A 23,131-nucleotide genomic window follows, 5' to 3' on the forward strand; every position below is an offset into this window, starting at 1 on the left:
CCGCAGGCGGTGAGTAAAACTGCTTCAAATATCTCTGCCTCCTTGTTAGTGCGTCCCCTCCCCATGCCAGAGACCCGGGTTCGAGCCCCGCTCGGAGCGAGTCGTTGCTGCTGCTGCTCTCGTTCAGTTTCAGCCTCGGGATTTGATTCTGGATCATAAATAAATGGCTGAATCTGACTGTAAGCATGGTTTGATTTGGATGATGGTTTTTTCCTCAAGGTAATGTCAGCTTCCAAACGCTCTCGACGCAAAAGCCTTACTCGCGCTCGTGATTCTTTAGCTCCGCCCACACGTCACGCCTCCAGTCGGTCGTGTTTTTTCGGGAAAAATCGGTACAGACTATCCTTCTCTTATGAATATAATAAAACTAAAGACTTTTTGGAATTATGAAGGATGCAGTACTACTCTATAGGTACTCAAGATTAGCATTTCACCCCCCCCCCCTTTAATGAAAAACGTATATATCTCATAAATTAATGACTTGTTAAATAAATGAATTGATCTTTTGAGATCTCTTCAGTGAATCAACTGATTTAGTTCTACAAAGTGGAATGATTTGTTCTCACATTGTATTCATCAGTCAGTTGCTCAATATGGCCACAACCACTGACAGCTTACTAAAAGGGAAGATTATGAGCGAATAAAGACTTAAATTTAGGTCTGTTCCTCAAACAAGCCATGCTTGGCAGGTTTTATGCAACATCTGGGAGTCAGGGTACACAGTTTTTCACTGGGTTAAACATAATGAGTGCTTTAAAATGTTGGTTAAAAGGCCTTTTCCTGTCTAAATGAGTGATTTTTGGCTGGAATAAGCTGGATCAGAATTTATCCTGATAAATAATCAGTAAGGAATAAGCAAGGGGGCACATTATGTTAAAAGTAAAAAGGTTAGATGTAGCACAAAATGGCCATAGGAACATACTCTGATGGTATTAAAGACTATTTTTCTAATGAACGTGAGAAGACTGAAATTCTCTGAACACCTCTGCAAGCCTCAAGACAACAGACAACCTAAGAGCCCACTTAAAAGGTTAGTGTGGGCACTCAGACAAAATGTGTAGCTCAACTTGTACCACATTTCACTTGTACCACAAAGATAAAGAGAATGAGAAAGAGAGCACATATGTTATGCATTACTCAAACGACTGCCCTACTTCCCTCACATGTGGCCTGAGACAACAGGGAAATTAACAGCAAACAAACTATTTTCTCCAACCTTCTCTGCACCAGTACTACGTCCAAAAAGCCAATGTACTGATGCCCTATCTAATTTTCAACCTCTGGCCAAATTCCATCAATCAAATCTCTTTACTCTCAAGAGGTCCCGTGTGTTTAGTTGGGGCCCAACAAGAGCGAAAGATCTGAAAGAACCAATCTCAACTGAACGTCAACGCCAAACACAGCCATGTGCTAGGTAGGGCTGTGCAAAAAATCGAATGCGATTTTCATGCACATCTCATCAGCAAAGACGCTCCTGTAATTAGAAGTATATCTCCAGCATGTGCGTTCAGATCTGGGTTGCCAGGTTTTCACAACAAATCCTGCCCAGTTGCTTCTCTAAACTACTCCAAAACTAGCCCAATCGCACTTCCAGAAGGTTCCCCGATAAAAAATTGCTTCCCGGGGTTAAAATATAAGTTTTTTTAGCAGGGTTGCCTTGGTAAAATGAGCATTTTAGGGGCTAACGTTATCACGTTATTTGTATTGGGAATCGCTTTGACCCGCGGACATGAAAAACAACTACAGACTTGGCAACACCGATTGACATTTACTAGACCGAGCCTTAATTCACTGACAATCTACAAAAAAATCAATATTAAAATCGCAGGCGATTCTTTGTCGATTTTGAAAACGATTTTGTGTTAGTTGTCCGTAGACTACGGCTCTGTGTAGTAACTGCCGCTCCACCTGAACCAGTGTTGCCAAGTCTGCGATTGTTTTTCATGTCCGCTGATTGAAGCAACCCCAATACCAATAACGTGATATTTAGCCACTACAATGCGAGTTTTACCAGGGAAACTCTTCCAAAAAATTTACATTTTAACCCCGGGAAGCAATCTTTATCGGGGAACCTCCCGGAAATGCGATTGGGCTAGTTTTGGACTAGTTTTAACAAGCAACTAGGCAGGATTTGTTGTGAAAACCTGGCAACCCTGATCTGAACACACGTGCTGGAGATATACTTCTAATTACAAGAGCGTCTTTACTGATGAGATGTGCATGAAAATAGCATTCGATTTTTTGCACAGCCCTAGTGCTAGGTCCTTATTTTTACAAGACACAGCCGTATTTGTCTATTAGCTTCTCTGTTAAGAGTTTCAAGATCAGAACTCAAGCTTTACAGGAAACAGACGCGCAAATAACCACAAGTCAATGAGTACCACATCTGCAGTGTAGAACAACTGCTTGGAAACTGATTGAGCGTTGGTTCTCGTTGTGGCTTTCTCAAACCGTTTCAGGTGTTTCTGTTGCTCCAATGCCAACGAAAATGCCTCATAAGGGCTTTCATAACAACTCCGTCAAAACCAAATTGAATCACTGAGCGGACAGACCTGGTCTGATTTAAACATGTCCTTTGGCACTGTGGAAAGCATGTCTGCTGCTCTGATTAGAAACAGTAAGCTGTTTGCCAATAAGAACACAGTATTTTGTACAAGAGCATCTGCCAACAAACATATAAAAGTCTGGAATCTGCCTTTCAGCGCTGAAGACGCAGCTCTAGTGTTTTGTTTTGCTTCTGGTACATTCAGGTTTTTATTACCAACCCACATCGCTCGGCCTTTGTCTCAATGAAACGCATATTTCCTGCTTTCCTTTATTACACACTCAAATCCTCCTGATAGAAGACACCCAGGAATGGGGGGGGATAAAGCCAGTTTGGATTCTTATCAGGGTTTTCGATGGGGAAAGGGGTTTGAATGTGGAGTGATTCACACAGGCAGGTCGGCTCATCCCTCACAGCTGGCCCTTTAAGTGGAACCTGCTGTTTTTCCCCCCGTGTTTACGTTTGGCTGCCTCACTCTTCTTTATCGGGTTTCAGACTACAGGAAAGCTCTGAGCAAAAACAAAGGCTTTTTCAAAGGCAACCTCAGCAGGTTAAGATAAAATGTTTTTACTGTGCAATATGAAAAGCACCTGCTGCTAAATTAAGTGGGCCGGTTCAGGGTGAGGTACTGGAGGGTGCTTTCCCATCACTGGCCTGGCTTTCTTTAAAGTGTAGAAGAGAGGGGACCAAGAAATGTACACTTAATCCAAAATTAGTAACAATAATTGAGATTATAAATATTAAAAAGTGCCAATTACAGCATTCCATTTTGTTTTACTCCTGTTTCTATTTACAACATGTTTTAACAGCAAATTATTAAAAAGTCGCATTACATTGTATAAATTTAGAATTATTCCATCATTATTCCAACTATTCCATTTAGGATTATTCTACTGTTATTCTATACTAAATACCAGAATAAATGCTATATCTATATATATAGTTTTATGTTGTATTTTTTAACACATGAATACAATGTTCAAAAGTTTGAGGTCAGTAAGATTTTTATTTATTTATTATATGGGAGGGGAGAAATCAATACTTTTATTTAACAAGGATGCAAAAATCATTCAAAAGTGAAGTTAAAGACTTTTAGAATGTTTCAAAAGGTTTCAAAAATAGATTTAAAAAAGAAAACTTATTTAAAACATTTAAATAATAGTTCACAATATCATTTGTATTATTATTATTATTATTTGTATTATTATTATTATTTTAATCAAATAAATGTAGCCTTGGCAAAACCAAGAGACTTGTTTCGAAAAGTATAGAAACATTTTTACAAACGCACACATATATATATATATATATATATATATATATATACATATATATATATATACATATATATATATATATATATATATATATATATATATATATATATATATATATATATATATATATATATATATATATATAAATAAAAGTAAGATATAGCTCTGATCCAGTCATTGCCACAATGGGACAGTAGGCTATTCTTATTGCTTGGTAGCCTAGACATAGAATATAAAGTGCAGCTGCTCCACAAATAAAATGTAACTTTTATAATTTGTCATAATTATGCAGCCCTAGGACAAACAGAGCTGTGGAAGATGAATAAGCTAAAGACAAGTTGTTATCCCTTGCCTGCAATGGAATACAGACAGGAAAAAGGGAAATGAAACTGTGAGAAATGTCGTCCCTGACCTGCAGGAACATCAATGACAGAAGCAGGCACTTCCACATTTCCGCAGTCTCATCCCGATGGACGAACAGTGCAAGCCAAGCAGATCAAGTTTAGGCTTCGCAAGAGATGTTATGAAATTTGAGGTCCGGTTCTCTGGGTAGAGCTAGCAGTGGAGAGCGAGCGCGAGAGATAAACAGATCTGCAAAATCACTTCATTTATTCCATACCTGGAAGCCTTGAATGTGGGCTAAGTACTCCAGCTGCTGGGAAGGCTGAATAGAGCCACAGGCCAAAGCAGGTGCTTTTCCCTTCAGGATCAGGGCCTCAGCGGTGGGCGACGTCCCGCTTAGCAGTAGCTCTCGTGCAATGGCTGCGGTGCTGCCCACCGACGGGGTGTAGAATGACCCTGTGGACCCTTGACCAATGTCTTTGGGTGTCAGGTAGTTTCCAGGGGCACCAGAGACTCCCTTATTCCGGCTCGCTTCCATTTCTTGATAAACATCTGGGGAGAGGTGAAGAATTCCTTTTTGGGCTACATAGGGATGGAAAAAGACACTGCTTAGTTGTGTGCACATTTGTATTCTGAACACTGAAAAGGTCATGAAATAAATAATTAAATAAATATATAGATTTTTGTTAAATATGTATTTAATTAATTTGATTAATTCAAGTAAAAAAATAAAATATATATATTTACCAAGAAAGTGGCAAGATGAAAACCGTTTCAAACTTTCAATCTTTAGGTTATAATAAAATAAAAAATTCAAATCCAGGTTCAATCAATATGAATGTTATTATACACAACATAGTAAGTTGATAAACATCCTGTATGACAGCCTATGAACTATTGGTCAATAATAATCTTATATAAAGGCACTGGAATAAATATACATTCATCAGTCATGACTTCCAACATGAATTCAACAGGTCATCTTGTTAATGCTATAAATTAATTACAGCAATAAAGAAAATTGTATCATGAATACAAACATGAACAACATCACATTAGACCACAGAAATTCCAAAATGACATTTCCCTTACATTAAAATTCCAAAAGTGCATTCATCTTTGCCTTGTTACATTCATAGTGGATTAACAAAAACATAAATGCCATTAATAAAAACACTAACATTGACAAGCTACACAATATCGCAATCATAATCGGATGTGATTCATCTAATAAATGCGATATAGCATAGCTTGTCAGTTATCTACGGCTCTGTGTATTAAATACATCTGAATAATATCCATCTGAAAGCATGTGATTGAGATTTACCGGTACTATAAATCAGCTTTACTGACGAGATGCGCATGACATTCACAGGCAATTTATTGTGCAGCCCTTGTTTGTTGATCACAAAGTGCAATGTAGACGAGAAAAACTATGATGCCGGGTATATTATATATATATAAACACTTTAATGGGGACTATACTATATATATATATATGTGTGTGTGTGTGTGCTTTTTTACTCTATTGGACTGATTTTAATAACTTTAATGTACTTAAATGTACTTGAATGTATACAAGGATCCGATATTTTTTGTATTTTCCCCAGGAAAGACACATTAAACTGACATTAAAGGCTGTTAAATTTCTAATAAAAAAAATCCTGAAAAAATTCCAGTTTCCATGAAAATATAAAGGGGCACAAACATTTTCAAGAGTTACAATAAATGTTTCTTTAGCACTAGTGTTGTCAAAAGACCCGGTACTTCGGTACCAAGTCGGTCCTAAAAATTTTTAAATGTGACGGTACCAGGTTTCTTTAAATACCGGTGGTACCGAGTACCCGCTCAACCCGGTTCTTGACACACACAGCGCTATGATTTCCGCGAAGCAGAAAATGCAGACGGAATCTCAAAATCCAGTCATGATAATGAAACTTACATTTTAATATGGACAATCACGGAATGTGTCAAAGTTAGCATTAATTATTCAAATCAAATCTCCATATGGACCAGTATCTGTAAATGTTAAGCCGCAAAAGTTGGTTGAAATCTGAATCCTGCATGTTCTGCGCGTCTCTGTGTGAATGAATGAATGGTTAGTTTACTACATAGACTGAAGTGCGTGATGCTTGCAGTAATTTCAGCATCTGCCGTCTCAATGAGGACATAAATACATAAACTACATCACCAAAACTGTTCTGAGTCACTTCACAAGCATTTTACCATTTCATCTGAGTAAAACCAGTGTCAAAATAAAAGTAGCCCATGAAAATAAAAGTTCATTTTTACACAAAGGCATTGTGCTAGATATTACTATTATTTAGTAGAATGTATGTGTTACTGCTACTACTGTGGAAAAAAAATAATACAACTTTATATTTTAAAGAAATAAATCACAAAAGAATTGTCCATGTTTAAAATGTAAATGTTTACATTTCATTAAGTAAAAGACAAATTAAATTTGGGTGAAACTTGTTTACTGTTTTTCATAATTATATTATTTGTAAAAAAAACTTTAAATATAATTGTAAATACGTATAAAGAATGGTATTGGTTTTATTTTTAGTGATAAAAAGTTTTTTTTTAATTTATTTATTTTTATTAGAATATTTTTGTATCTTTTGTATTTTTTGGTATCGGTACTGAATACTGAAATTTTTGTACCATGACAACACTATTTAGCACCAAATCAGCATATTAGAATGACTTCCATAGGATCATGTAAAACGTAAGGCTGGAGTAATGGCTGCTTAAAATTGTAATAATATTTCATAATATTGCTGTTTTTACTGTATTTTTGATCAGATAAATGCAGCCTTGGTGAGCATAAGAGACACACACACACAAAATTTAAAGACCCCAAGCTTTTGAATGGCTAAAACTATATATATATATATATATATATATATATATAAATATATAAATATATATATATATATATATATATATATATATATATATATATTTTAAAAAAAAATTGGAACAAAGAAACTATTACTTTTCTAGCCTGTCTTATGAGTTTCACCTCTCTGTGCAGTGTGCAGTATGTATATCCTCATCTTCCTGTTTGCTTTTGCTGTCCTGAATAAGGAGCCGGCTGTTCTCTGCAATATCTGACAACCCAGAACAAGCAACAACTGATTTAACTTAGTGTTCGGGCCATAAAACTGGTAAATATTATCCCAGATAATTGTGAGAAATGTAAATAGGCAGTTCCTCGGAGCACTGCAGTGTGTCGTTGACGCAACCTTTTAATTCACGGTGAGAGAATGTAAATGAAAACCAGCCGATTGGAGTTCCCTTCGGCCATTTCAACATGGTTGATCGGCAAATGAATTTCTGAAATCTCACACGACAACTTGCATTTCGCATTACACAAATCAGCATCCAGAGTCCACATGAGAAAAATGCATACTTAAAATGGTATAAAATAAGAGGTGTGAGCCAAAATGACATCAATTGGGAATTCGGACAAAAAGAAAAAACAATACCACAATCGGCACCCTGATTTCTCTTTCTTTTTCCCCTTCTCTCTCACTTTCCCCATTCCAACAGGTTCCACCCAGTATGATGGGCTGAATTTGAGAATGGTGGGCTGGAGATTGGCCAGCTCATGGCCCAAGCTGTGATTTAAAGCAGATAACACACGAGGCCCAACTGTAAATCAAGACGATGAAGCAATGCTCCAAGACACTAAACACACTAAACACTTAACACACTGACATATTCGTACACACACGAGCAAAGCTCTGTCTTACTCATACATTTAATGTTCGTGGAATCCTGCTCTGTTTCTTCCCTTTTTAACAAACAAACAACCTCTTTTTCACATGCACATTCAAAAAGAATCACCAAGAAATCAATTATGGCCACTTTGCAGACGAAAAGCTGCTGAAATACTTATCCATAATGGAGATCTTGTGTTTTTTTTGGGCTTCCCATTAGCTTTGGGTGATCGTATGGGAATAAAAAACACTCAGTTAAGAAGATGTTGTGATGTTGAAGTTGTTTTTCTGGTATACAACGCAACTGTGAGACCTCCTTTACTTCGTTTAATCCATCGCTCCTGCCTTGTTTTTTCATCCGTTCATTACTCTACTCACAAATTATAACACATATGCCATGGATCTCTGAGGGATTGTACATTCAGAAGAATGTATCGTGGGATTAAAGCTCAAACTTGTAGAATACCGGTGCAGGGAACTGATTAATAATGTCTGACACACTTGTCTTGTTGCCTTAAATAAAGCATGTTACATGAACCCTGGGACCATATGGTTGTGCCAGCTGTGACTCAATGTGCAGTTTTGACTAAATTTCCTTTTTATATCAAAAGTCTTGCTCATCTTGTACCATTAAACTTCTTGAGAGGGATCCAACCCTGAGCATTTAGCTCTATGTGTCACTTAGAATACATTTAAGCAATAAGGAATGAGGGTACTTTGAGGCTGATTTTTATTCAAATGAACACATTTCCACTTTTTTGCAAAGTAAAAGTAACAACTTTTTTGGAATTGTTTCCCATGTGCCAGAACCTATTAAAATATGAAAATCCATCATGAATAATACATAATAATACAAGTGCTGATAAACCATGCCAATATATATTGGGTGAAATGTATTTTTATAAAATTTTACAAAGTTAAGATAAGAAAGTAAATAAAAACCAGCGATTCAAACGTCTCGTCAACCATTTCGACAAGTCTGACTGGCAAAAATGCTACTGACATTGATTTTTCTTTTAAATGTGACACATAAAGTTGCATTCTGCATTATGCAAATCAGCATCCCAGGCTAAAATGGCAAAATTGGGAATTGTCAAAAACCACAAAACATGCTAAGAAAAAACAATACCACAGTACCATTTGTGCTGTATAATTTCCATCAAAACAACCTAAACAACCCTGACCCTACTTAAGTTTAAAAGTTTGTGTACTTGATTAAAAAAGCGAAAACTGTCTCAGTGATCAAAAGTTTAAGATGTAAATATGAAAGTAATTAAGGTTAATATCATTAGTAATTAGAGTATTTTTAATGTATCACCCATTTCCAATGTGCAACTTTGTCAAATGATGCCAAAAGTGTACAAATATTGTACAGTTTTATTTAAGACACACAAAATGCTAGATAAGAAATTAGCCGGCCATTCTTATTAAAACATGTTCAAAATGTAATTTCCTTCACGTCCACTATAAAATGCAATTAAAGACATAATTTAAATTGGTGGTGGAAATGTCACTGTTGTAAATGATCAAAAAATATATATAATTATTCTGTGATACATGCATTTACACTGCTGGACAACTTAAAGTGAGAGTATTAAAAAACTGTGTTTTCAGAGAGTCCATGTTGCCAAAAAATGTGCATAGCTGAAGAAACACCCAAGAATGCAGAGCTAAGGATAAAAATCATTCCTCTTGCATAATCAAAATGCAGTTGAGATAAATCTGCACACTGCAGCTTTGGACAAGTCATCGTAAATCTGCTTTAGAGAGCCTGGTTCTGTGTTCACAAGGGTGGAAAAGAAAAACTTCGCTTGCAGGTCACTGACATGTACATCTGCTCTGAATTGAGTTTACACCCCTTAGAGCCGTTGATTCTCTCCCTGGCAGATCTCAGGAACCGTAAATTAACCAGCATTATTCTGACATTAAAGACTTTATGGTTGAGAAAGTCTGTGAAGTCAATTAGGAGATAGACGGAGTCTAACAACACCAGCGTGATACAGCTGAGTTGGAGAATGGATACTCTCCAAACCAGAGCAAAAGCCAAAAGAAAAAACAGATGAAGAGAGAGATGGATAATTGTGTTTTAACAACAAATTTATGCATTTAGCTGCATCAGTGCAATCAGCATAAATTCCACTTCTACATTTCTGTCATGTAAAAACCAATTCAGCAGATGTCAAAGAAAACAGAAGCTTAATATTCTGTATTAAAGTAAAAGAGATCGCTCACTCAAAAATAGCCTCTGACCTGTAGCACCGAGGCCAAAATATCACTCCATTTCCACCGTGCATCCAAAAGTTGCGCTGCGCTTCACTAAAACCCGCCCTTTACACGCCTCTCAGGAACGTCACGTAACCCCATCATTTGACCAAAAAAAAAGAGAAGTTATCAGAATTTAGAGAGAGAGAGAATTGACTCGCTGCATTTAAACAATATTCTTTGTTGTATTTTCCTGTCAATATAACAGCGTTCTTATGGAAGTCTTCAGTTTTTAAGAACAGCCGGGTTTTCCGGTAGTGGGTGGTGTTAATGCTCAAACAGCAATCCCATTGGCTGGCGCTCATCTATTATCGTCCATGTTTTGATTTCAGCAAATCAGTTATTATAAAGCTTGACTGACTGATGTTAAAAGTATATTTTTAAAAAACTGCTCCAGTTTACAAATATTATATATATATCTCAATCGGTCTTGGCAAGTAAACTAAAATATTTACTAGCCAATGGCGATTCAATTGCCAAGGTGTTCGTAGAGGGTTGGGTTGCAACCTACCCAGTAGTCATTTGCCGCGTTTCCACCGAAATTACCTGGAACATTTGTACCAGGAACTTTTTTTCCCCCCAGACCTGTTGCTTTCTGAGTTTCCACCGCGGTGTAAAGTACCGGGAAGATTAGGCAAATAGACTGGTGACGTAGGTCTGCGCGCGTTTCTCAATAAAAAGTACCGCTGATAAAAAAAAAAAAAAAGTACACTGATTTTGGACGTGCATCCTCGGTAGTTAGTTCAGACTTTGTGCATTCGTCTAGGGAGTGTGATGTCCGCGACAATGCAAGTCCGGTAAATCTATAAACAGCAGTGTACTTGATAACTTCAGTCAGCTCGTCTTGGCTACTGCAATTTTCCTTACTGTATATTTACAATAAAACGAAATAGGATATCAAATACCACTGCCTCCTTTGGTTTTCATTTAAGCATAATAACAGCTGCAGAAATGTACTTAATTCAGGGATATGTGTATATGCAGCCATTACAATGAAACGAAATATTATATAAATTTGTCTTTTTTTATTTTCATTTTAACATATAGATAAATTGAATATAGACCAAAGAAAACCTGTTAGATTTACCCCGCAGCTGAATTATATTTTATGTTTAACCACTAAAGAGACATCAGAGCCAGCGGCACATATCAGAAGGTCTATCCGAGGTGAGGCTTCTCTCTGCGGAAACATGAGGACTGAGCTCCCGCTGATCGAGCGGAGCTCACCGTCTCCGAGATCAGCGAAATACATTTTTACATAGGCGCTGTCTTTATAAATAAAACATAGATTTGAGTTTTAAACAACTATATTCTCGCCTGAAATACTTTAAAAGTTATATTTCATGACACATTAATATTTGAAAATGATCCGAATAAATGGTGTTTGAACTCAACCAATGCTGCGTGAACTCAGATCGCTTTGCCTACTGCAATTTTCATCTCAGTATATTTATAATAAAACAAAATAGGATATAATATACCACTGCCTCTTTTCGTTTTCAATTAAACATAATAACAGCTGCAGAAATGTACTTAGTTCAGGGATATGTGTAACGTTATACAGCCATTACAATGAAACGAAATATTATATAGACTTGCCTTTTTTATTTTCATTTTAACATATAGATAAATTGAATACAGACCAAAGAAAACCTGTTAGATTTACCCCGCAGCTGAATTATATGTTATGTTTAACCACTAAAGAGACATCAGAGCCAGCGGCACATATCAGAAGGTCTATCCAAGGTGAGGCTGCTTCTCGTCGGATAGATGATCACTGAGCTCCCGCTGATTGCGTGGAGCTCACCATCTCAGAGATCGACGAAACACATTTTTAAATAGGCGCTGTCTTTATAAAGAAACAACAGATTTGAGTTTTAAACAACTACATTCTCGCCTGAAATACTTACATTACATTTCATGACACAATAACAGTAATATTTTGAAAATGTTGATCCGAATAAATGGTGGTTGAACTCAACCAATGCTGCGTGAACTCAACCAATCAGAATGTTTAGCACCAAAGTCCCGCCCCCGAAAGTTCCGGAACTTTGAAAAAGTACCACCTCGCCAGCAGGGACTTTCTGAGAGGCATTTTTTTACCCGGAACTTTATTTAGTTCCTGGTTCCTGCAGTGAAGCACAGTACCAGGCCAAAGTCCCTAGTTCCTGGGTAAAGTTCCTGCGGTGGAAACGCGGCTATTATTAGGACCTGAGCACAAAAATTACAAACTGAAATGTGTTCTTTATGATGAGAGGAACGCTCCCCTCAAATTTTAATGAAGATAAAAGCAACTTTGTCCAAAACATGGCATGCATTTTTCTAGAGGTTTTCAAGACTGACCTACTTTCCATCGCAACTTGTAACAAAGAAATTCCCAGTGTTGTTCAATAAAGTAATTCTGAGTCTGATTCTGATTTTTAAACAGAAAGTGTTTTTAATTCGAAAGTTTTTTTTCAGTATAGTTATCTTTTTTATTAATCTTCTACATCCATGCACCACTTTTATTATGCAATAAGAAGCTACTATTTATGTCTTTATCTTAATAAATGGTTTTATTTAAGGATCTTTACACACAACCTTATCAGAGCTAATGTTAATGACATGTATTGTTATACATTTATGTAGTCTTGATTTGGGTGTGTACAGTGGTTTACATTTAAAAGAGTTGCAAATCTAGTTCAAATCAATTTTAGCACGCCATAGTCAGTTTTTATCAGGTAATTTCACAACAAAAAGACTAGTAGAAATGCTGTGTGGCTAGTAACTTTGGAAAACCACTAGCCACATTTGCTAGTGAGCAAAAAAGTTAATGTAAAGCCCTGGTTATGAACATTCATTCCTTCTATTCAGTCGAGTCTGTTTCTGTTTATTTGTAGTCACAGTATATACATGACATTTAGAAAGTATGATCATTTCTATATTTTTATAAAAGCTCCCGAACAAAAACCATTGTTATATTTATATGACATACGTTACGCGGAGCTAAACTCTTGAGACGAGACTCATGACAGATAGAATATGTTACTAAATAAATACACGATTGTGATAGAGAATAAGAAGCTAACTTCTGATTTCTTCATGTGGTCACATTTACCACGTTTACTATTGTAACGTTAATGGCTAGCATGCATAGTCTTTTGCATAGCTTACAAATATTTTTTTCCCTTGTATGATGATTATCGGATCAAGTTATTTCAAACACTCGATGCTGTCTTAAAGTGAGGTTTTAGCTCAACTTATTTTGAAAAATTTTTTTAATGCTGGTGTTATATCTGTTGGCTTTATGAAATGGTCCACAACGCTGACACACTCTAGACTCTTTGTTTATAACCACTCCTCCAGCCCCAGTTGACCCGCTTTGGCCGAAGGTTTTGGTCAGCCCAAAAAACCCGGGCCGTTGGCCCCAGAGGAAGCACCGACGAGGCACGATCAAGCACCGGATGTGACAGTGGAAATGTGACTGGCCCTGGCACGCACTAGCACGCCCGCTTTTGGCACGACAGTGGAAACGCAGCCATTGCAGACCAGAAACTGCTTGGTTACTCACATTCTTCAAAATGTCTTCTTTAATGTTCAACAGAAGAAAGAAACTCATACTGGTCTGGAACAACTTACGTAAGTACATTTTCAGCTAATTTTCATTTTTGGGTGAACTTTTCTTTTAAGCAAAATCAACATTTGTGGAATAATGCTGATAATCACAAAAAAAAAGCACAAAAATTTAAATAAAGTAATAATAATAATAAATAATAATAAAAAATGAACACTTCTCATATTCTTTAAAAAAGTAAAAATCAAGGTTATACTGAAGCGCTTACTATGGAAGTCAAAAGGGGCCAAACTTGGAAGGACTCAAAAGCAAAAATGTAAAGCTTGTAATTTTACAAAAGCACAATTTTACAAAATCATGAGGCTCATAAAGGCATAAATTATTAAAAAGTCTGAATGCACAGTTTGTCAAGCGGTTCAGGCTGAATTAACTGTAGGATGCTGGGCAAGAAAATAAACTGCTTGCCACAGGCTCTATAATAAAGGTTTTTCCATCAGCCAAGAGCTTTCGTCAGCATGTGTGCAAGTTCCAGGAATGTCACTACATAGTTGGGTCAAATATGCTCCAACATTAGACCATGAGTGACCTGATTTAGAGATGATTTAGAAAAGCTGTTGTTTTCATAGATTCATCCAAAACAGTGCTTCAAATAAAGTAAGCAACAAAACTGCTTAATTACACAATGCAGTCATTGAAAACTCACTGAAGGAAGTTGTATGCACAAAGACACTGGTCATTTCACTCTGCATTACCGTTCCTGCAACCAGCATGTCTGATTTATCATTTAACAATGATTTAAATTGTTTGTTATCATGCGATTTCATATAATCCTCAACTCAAGTGCCATGTAGTACCAGAGCTGCACATTTCCACAGGAGAAAAAAAGACTGGTCCGGAAAAACTGAATCAGGACCCAATAACGCCAGAGGCCAGGGGTGTAATAATGTCTGAAAGTTCACAACAACAACAACTCAGTCTGGCAAGACTGACGCAAAACAAAACTATATCACTGCCCATTATAATCACAAAGCTGTTTGCAGAGATGCTCAAATGGCAGACGCTCTGTATGTCTTAATTCTGTTTGTTTTCTCCAGCTGTCTTAAATGATTTTATTTACAAATCTCATATGTGTGAATTGACTGCTATGATTCTTATTCGTAACACAACTTCTAACCACATCAAAATAGCTTATCATTGAATAACACATTGATATGAATTACTCTGTTTATGAGCTTTGCAAATATATTTTAACATCCAAAGACAGCGATGTGCTATGTTTGTTTGAATCATTTCTCATCTCTCAAATTCAGAGCTGGGAATCATTCAATTGGGTACTTCCTCGAAATCAGGTCTCCATCAATTTTCAATTAATAGCTATACCGAGCACACACTAACAGCATCACTTGAAAATCTGTATAGAATTGCTTACTATATATTGCATAATAAAATAAATAATAATAAATGAAATTTCTTAGGCCATCCAGTATGTAGATGATTTATTCATCTGAAACTGCCTGATTTACTCACCAGTGGTTGCCCTGCAGTGAATGGGTGCCATCAGAATGAGAGTTTAAACAGCTGATTCAAAAATTACAAGCAACTCCACACAATCCATCAGGACAGGTTTAACTTTTAAACATTTCTGGCTGCATGAGTCCTCTATCCAGTTAAAACAAGTAATCTCAAGTGAGAAATATTCACAGAACAAGTAAACAAAAACAGTCTAAATTAGTTCTAAACAAATTAGGCGACAAGTGATATGAGATGACAACAGAGGATGGACTTTTTCACCGGAGGAAGTGATATAATGTATTAGTCGATTTGTTTCCAACAAAAACACAGCTTTTTATTTGTGAATTATTATGATTACTCTCATTCTGACGGCACCCATTCACTGAGCAAGTGATGTAATGCTCAATTTCTCCAGATCGGTTCAGATGAACAAACTTATTAACATCTTGGGTGGCCTGATGGTGAGTACATTTTTTGGCAAACTTTCATTTTTGGATGCACTTACCTCAAATACATCAATCTATAAAATAATTGTAATTAACATTTACATAATAACATTATGTCAATTCATACCCATTAAAAATGTGCATGCATAGTGCATAAGCTACTAGGCTAATCAGGTATCTGTATGCTATATTAGCACATAATTAAAACAGACATTAATGGCCATTATAACATGATTTGCATCATTATTTTGTAGGAATTGTAAACAGGCACCAAAGAGAGTACACATTAAAAGATCTTGGACAGAGTGGGATCATTTGAGGTCCTTACTGAGACCTTATTTCTCAGAACTTCAGTCCTAAGAGCTCCACAGAACCCTTAGCCGAGCATGGCATGAAAATGGATATGTTTGTGTGGCTGCAAACCTGTCTGGAAGACCACGGTGGTACCCTGGAAAAGTGTTTGGGTGGTTAATGTGTGAGCGAGTGTGTAATACTGCGGTCTCATAGACCCCCTGGGAAAGCACATAAGTCTGCGTGAATAGAAGGAATTCACAGGCTCTCCATAGAAGCGAGTTTGTGATTGAGCCGCCTCGGTTCCTTATTAATCAGTCAGATAGATTAAACGGCCCGGCATCACCTACACTGGGGAACACAGACGGAGAGAAAAACACTTACTGTTGGTCGTTGTTTCAGGAAAAGCAGCCCTTTGTCCATTCCAGCCTTTGTTGTCCATCTGTGGCCAATGTTAAGATAATAGAGGAGCGGTGAAGAAATGGAGGGAGAGAAAAAGATGGCCGGTTTAGCAAACCCCTTTTTAATGCATGTCAGACAAGTCGCTTTCCCTTGCTTCAATTAGAAAGGGAGAACTGCTACCAAATTGAGACATCACAACATAAGCGTCACTAACATGCAAAGACTAAGTAGATGGGAGATTTAAAGATTAAGGTTGTGCGCACTGAAACGGGAAGCCGCATACTGATACAAACATATACATCCACGTACTTGCTCATTAATACCCCCCCCCACGCTGTTCATACTGAATGTGGTGACAAGATGGGATTGACTTAATTAAGAGAAGTAATACCTACATGTAAAAACACTGAATGGTGTTGGTGTGCTACAGAATGATCTCATAAATTGTTTACATTTTTGACAGTATGAACCGGTGAGTCTCAAATATTTTAGTATTTTTTTCCCTAAAAAGGATTTTATTATATTTTGTTTTGCATTTTAGTATTTTCCCCCTAAAATTCCCTAAATCGAAAATAACCAGGTCAAAAACAACAAACTGCCATTGGCATTGTAATTCTTGTCATTAATTATCATCCTAATGTCATCCTAATAAAATTCACTTTTTTAAATAAATAATAAAAAAAATATGGATTTTTCATATTTCATTTATTTACTTTACTATGACAATTAGTTTGATAAATGAGAGAGTTATCTAATAGAAATGTTACCCTAATTTTTACAAAAAATATATATATATTTTTTAATGATAATAAATAAGAAAGTATGAAACATTTGAGCAAAAAGCTTTTTGTTTCCTTTTTAATGATCTGTTTCAAATATGCAGCTTAAAATTATTGCTGTCATAATTGTCATCACAATAATTCTAAATCACTTTTTGTACTAAAACATGTAAAGTATAAAGGTGGAATTAAAATATTTATTTTACGTCACTAAATATTTACTATAGAATTTATTTACTTGTATAATTCTATTATACGATTTATTTACATTTTTGTTTTATTATCCGAATAAAATGTGTTTTAAATTTATGAACACTGACTGAAACACTTAATATGCAACCTAAGCTTAATAGCTACTGGCAGTTGTAGTAACTAACTTGATTGAAATTGACCTTTTCCAGAGTGTTCTGTAATGGTGTAGATGCCTTGTAGCCCAGTTGAAGCAGCATGGCCTCAGCTGCATTGCGCTTGGCCACTTTCTTATTGGGACCAGTTCCTGTGGTCACCTCGGTACCGACTTTCACCTGTCAACAAACACACAAACAGTTAGAGATGTTTGAAGCTGTCTAGATGACCACCATTAATGTAAAATTGTAACTGAGTGACAATTAGTAGTACCGATGACTAAATGACAGCGGAGTTAAATTAAATGGAATGTTTTTGCCTTTCCTAAAGAATAAAAAAAAAAAAAAAAAACAGGATTGTTAATATAATAAGCAACAATAATACATCTGAAGGTGAAAATTGTCTATATTGACTACTTAATCAAAGAAAAGTCTGAATCTGGAAAACGATCAACACCCAATCGGTAGTACTATATTGTCGAATAGTTTTAAAAGATAAATACATTTTGTTGTCAAACCATCTCTAAACCTAGACGACCATCTTTTCATATTTATTAGGAGCAAAGCAGCAGGTGGGGAGAGATGGTGTGGACCTGAAAACAGACACGTATTGATGCCCACAGACCAGAGAGCGAACAATGTGGAAGCGACTGGGCAGCACAAAAGAAACACACACAAGCTGAGTCTAATGTGACAGTGAAAGGAGCATGGAGAATCAGTTAGAGGATGTGTTACCGCACGCTCGGAGATGCTTGGAGTGCTTTAAAGCGAGGGATTAACGGACGGGAGACAGAGAAGAGAAACTTCTCCAACTTGGATGCTGCTTGATTGTTTGTGTGTGTGGTAGAGTGGGATAAGCCTCTGACGGATCATTCAGAATGAGACTCAACATGATTATTTTTTATTTACTACAGTGTTCAGTGTACTATTTTTCTTCTGCTGAAAAGTTTCCCTCCCTTTGTTCAGCTCTACAATATTCATTCGACTCTACTCCAATTCATCCTGTCCTGTTTACACAACTCCATTATTCTACTCAAAACAACTCACTATTCTGCACCAATCTACTCTATCCAGTCTACCACACTCAACCCATTCTATCCAGTCTATCACAACCCCATTCAACTAAGTACTGCTTTATATAAGTACTACTTTTTATCGGTGGGCCAGTGGCACAATGGATAACGCATCTGACTATGGATCAGAAGATTCTAGGTTCGACTTCTGGCTGGCTCGCTCTCTCTGTGTTTTTCATCGGGGCAGCTGTGGCCTAATGGTTAGAGAGCCGGACTAGTTACCAGAAGGTCGCTGGTTCGAGTCTCGGTGCTGGCAGGAGTTGTAGGTGGGAGGGAGTGAATGAACAGCGCTCTCTTCCACCCTCAATACCCATGGCTGAAGTGCCCTTGAGAAAGGCACTGAACCTCCAGTTGCTGCCCATTGCTCCGGGTGTGTTCACGGTGTGTTCACTTCCCACTGCTGTGTGTGTGCACTTGGATGGGTTAAATGCGGAGCACCAATTCCGAGTATGGGCTACCATATTTGGCAAATGTCACGACTTTCACTTTCACTTATAATACTATTTTTCTAAAATCGGATTTACTCTTATCCCTCCAATCTATCTGTTCTATAGAGATCCAAATCACTCTACTTCATACAACTCTACACTCTACTTATCTTAATTAGTCTACAAAACTCTATTCAACTATGTACTACTCTTCACCATACTATTCTGATCTGCTCACATCTACCCTACTGTATTCTACTGTACTCTAAATTCAACTTTACTCTATTCACCTCTACACCACTCTATACTCTAAACTATACAAATGTACTTAAATTTGTACAAATTTACTAAATAAATGTACTCAATCCATCCTATGTATTTTACCCTACTCTATTACTTCAACCTCACTCTATATACCTTCACCCTAATCTATACATCTCTACAGCACTCTGTACAACTCTATAAAACAACAAATGAACTAAATTGATTTTACTAAATGGATTTCCTAAAGGATGGATTGAGTAGAGTAAGTAGAGTACATTTATTAATCTTTTGATTTTTAGTGTATATAGCTCTACTGTACTCTGTACAGCTCTACACAAGTCTACTCCATACAACTCCTCTCTATCCTATTTATGCTACTCAATCCATCCTATCTAGTCTACTAGGGTTGGGCGTTGTCTACAAAATTGGCATCCGAAGATATCTACAGCAAAACATCGCAATGGACAATGACTTTGGGGAAGAACAGGGTGATTTTCTTCCATGTGCAGGCCAATTTTTGAGACTGCGAGCACGCTGAGTCAAAGTGAGTCAAGTACAGTGGGTGATACTGTGAATGTAGAGCTCATCTGTTCGAGCACATCCATGGTTGAGATTATCTTGAAATCTGTCTGGACACGGCTGTGAGCAAGATGGAATGGAACGCATACAGTGAAGTATACCGGGGCCTTATGGAGCGAGGAGGAACATGCGTCAGAGGATCAAAACTTTTTGAACTGAATTAATATATGGCTATTTTTATTTTATTGAAACATATTTATTATCCAACACCCATGATCTGACCCACATATTCTAGCCTATTTAATCTATTTTAATTAAAAAAAAATTTAATTTTGTTGCTGTTTTTAGTTTGTGTAAAACAACTAGCTTATAATTCATTTGCCGTTTTTATTTTTGAATCATTTATTCAATAAAATCTACTATTTTAAATGTGTTCATTAAACTATTTTGAATGTAATTTATATTTTGACCGGGAACAACTTTATGTTATTAAGAAATCCGAAAAAAATTAATTTGAAGTAACTGAGTGGAAATTGAATGAAGTCTGTCAGCCATGGATGGATGATAGCAGGATGATAGCATTGTCTATTGGCCCAACCCTATAGCCTACACAACTCCATTCATCTGTGTACAACTCTGCACCATTTTATTCTATTTAACTCTACTTCCATCTACTCTACTTTATACAACTCTACCTAACTTTTTCCTTTCTAATCACTACCATGATTACTCTACTTCATGAACTCACCACTAATCTAAACAAATCTATTCTACCATTTACTTTACCCTTTTATCTCTAATCCATAATAGTCAATGCTACTATATCCGCAATATACTACCCTATCTTATCTAATCTATTCCATACAATTAAGTTTCCATTGTCGTGCCAGTGCGAGCCAGTGCTTTAAACGGGCGGGGCTAATAGCCTCGGAGATGTAGCCCTTTACACGCCTCTCGGGAACAACTTCACGCAAACCCCATCATTTCACCAACAAAGAGAAATTATCAGAAAACTAACAAAAAATAAGTCACTGGAATGCTGGTGTTATAGCTGTTAGCGTTATGAAATTATCTGTGGCGCTGAGGCTCTCCAGATGCAGAGAAACTCCGCCTTTGTTCATAACCACTCCTCTAACCCCAGCTGGCCTGCTTTGGCCCAAGGTTTTTCTTCAGACCAAAAAACCCGGGCAGTTGGCCCAGAGGAAGCACAAACAGGGCACTAGCGCACCTGCTTTTGGCCCGACATGGGAAATGCGGCTATTGTTCAACTAACAAAAGCATGTCAACTAAGTTGAGTTCTGATCTTTGATCCAAAACTAGAGACCAAAAGCAGATCCAAGTTGGAGGCATTTCAAAACATATGTGGAAATCCAAGGTGATTTAGAGCCAATTCTGCTGGTATTTTTGCATCTTTGTTCATAGGGACTAAGCGCTGCTCTTATGGCCACAGGGGGTTCATTTTTACTGTATGAGGTAACGTTTTTTCCCTGGGCAGCCAGCAGTACAGTTGTTGTTTTAATGACCTGTAATAAACCAGTGGACACCAGCCAGTGATGTGATGTGTGCTAAGAGCAAATCTGTGATTCACTGAACAATCAGAATATTTTTTTTTACATTTATATCCAAGCCAATAATCAACTTTCATGCAAACCTTGGATAAATTCACATGCATGCTGAGCTAGGCAGATAATTTTGCAATTAATTTATGCGATTAGGGCAGCTCCGACCTTCTTCCGATCAGGTTCGGACACTCTTAACACACCTCACACCATAGGAAAATCTGATAATAGAATCTGTCGAACCATCAAGATAATCGGAAAATAACTAGGATTGTCAGAAGGGGGGAAATCGGCCCAAAATCAGCCCAATTATCTTTGATGTGTACCCAGCATTATGTGTTAAAGCTTTGAAAAGTGCTTGGGCCTACATAGGAAAATTACTGTTGTCACCTTAATGATCTAAATTAAGAGCAATTATCCATTAGCTTATGCAATGAGAGGAAATTTCCAAGAGCTGACAAGCAAGAGTGTGCGCGCGTCTCAAAAGTGTCTCTGCCTGACTTCGACAGAGCTGAAGGTCAGTGGTAATCAGAGCCAGAGGAGGTGACAGTCTTTCTGATTAAGACAGATTGCCCAGTGGGAGGTTATCAGTGTTTGTGCAGGACTCATCTGTCCTTCACTCCCCCTCTCGGCCTTAACATTTTCCTTTTACTTTACACCTCCTGAGTCCCTCTCTTATTAAATTTACCTGCATGATGAATTCTCTCCGGCGAGGCATTCCTCTCTCTGAAAGCAGCATGTATTCGGGCTCCTTCTCCTTTTTGGCCTGTTGAATCTGAGCCAGTCTGCTAATAGGGTTCATGCCCTGTCCATACTCTGGCCCTGTCTAAAAGAGAAATTGAGAACAAGGATGAGAGACACAGATAAAGCAGCAAGAGGGACAGATGGACGGCTGGTTAATGTTCACATCAGTAACCCTGTCATGAGAATGACAAAAGAGTGAATGAGCGTGTGTGAATGAGTGACTGACTGAGTGAGCAAATAAATTTGGATTGGGCCTGCCAAGCTTCAAAATTACAAATATTTTTAAAGAATATGACATTAATCTCAATCTGTTTATAACAACAAAATTAGAGAACACTTACAGATACTTCCAAGTTATTGGTGATAATCTGGCACCTAGGGCTAATTTTCTTAATTATATGACAAACCCAATTTAACAATTTTCACTTAGATTGCAAAATGGTGGCGTGCTCTAAGGTGAATGAAAGCCTGTGACAGGAGGTTGTCCATATGAAGGCTAAAGGGACGACCCTTTCAGCTATTGCAAGAGAAGCTGGTCATTGCCAAATCTGTGATTTCTCATTGTAGCTTTACAATGTAATATTGTAGCTTTACAATGACACTAATTCAAGTCCCCCAAAAAGGCTGGTCATTCCAAAGTCCCCCAAAGAACTGGTCCAAAGTTCACTTTAGTGATGAGAGCAAGTCAGCAAATTAGAATGTTTTCTGAAGGATCGTGTGACACCAGACTGGAGTAATGGCTGCTGAAAATTTAGCTTAGTCATTTCAGGAATAAAATACATTCAAATAGGGAACTGTTGTTCTAAATTGCAAGAATATAAAATTTTAATAATCACAATATTACTTTTTTTTTTTTTTTTACTTAAAAAAAGTATACTGACAAGAGAAATTGAGCCATATGCAACCACTGGTTGTTGGTAAAGTAGTTTTATTTTACATTTTTAAATAAGTGCCGAAATACAGGCATTTTTTATGCTGCTATAGCACAGAAATTACACAGTTTAAATTTAGACTTCCCAAAATACATCCCATATTAATGCATAGAATTCTAGTGAACTAAAAC

General features: G+C 37.0%; 1 protein-coding gene and 1 long non-coding RNA gene across 4 annotated transcripts in view; both read right to left on the reverse strand.

The window, feature by feature from the left end:
• Positions 1-23,131, reverse strand: part of LOC127946053 (uncharacterized) — a 137,435-nt gene that overhangs the window by 63,666 nt on the left and 50,638 nt on the right. The window lies entirely within an intron of this gene.
• LOC127946049 (double-stranded RNA-binding protein Staufen homolog 2) overlaps positions 1-23,131 on the reverse strand; it is a 118,882-nt gene that overhangs the window by 42,508 nt on the left and 53,243 nt on the right. For all 3 annotated transcript variants that reach the window (XM_052542335.1, XM_052542333.1, XM_052542332.1), the window contains exons 9-12: positions 22,013-22,150; positions 17,530-17,661; positions 16,341-16,398; positions 4,442-4,746 (exon numbers count right to left, since the gene is read on the reverse strand). In XM_052542335.1, coding sequence (XP_052398295.1) covers positions 4,442-4,746; positions 16,341-16,398; positions 17,530-17,661; positions 22,013-22,150 — 633 coding nt within the window. The remainder of the gene's footprint in view (positions 1-4,441; positions 4,747-16,340; positions 16,399-17,529; positions 17,662-22,012; positions 22,151-23,131) is intronic.

This window comes from Carassius gibelio, chromosome A24, assembly GCF_023724105.1.
Source record: "Carassius gibelio isolate Cgi1373 ecotype wild population from Czech Republic chromosome A24, carGib1.2-hapl.c, whole genome shotgun sequence".
Taxonomy (NCBI): domain Eukaryota; kingdom Metazoa; phylum Chordata; class Actinopteri; order Cypriniformes; family Cyprinidae; genus Carassius; species Carassius gibelio.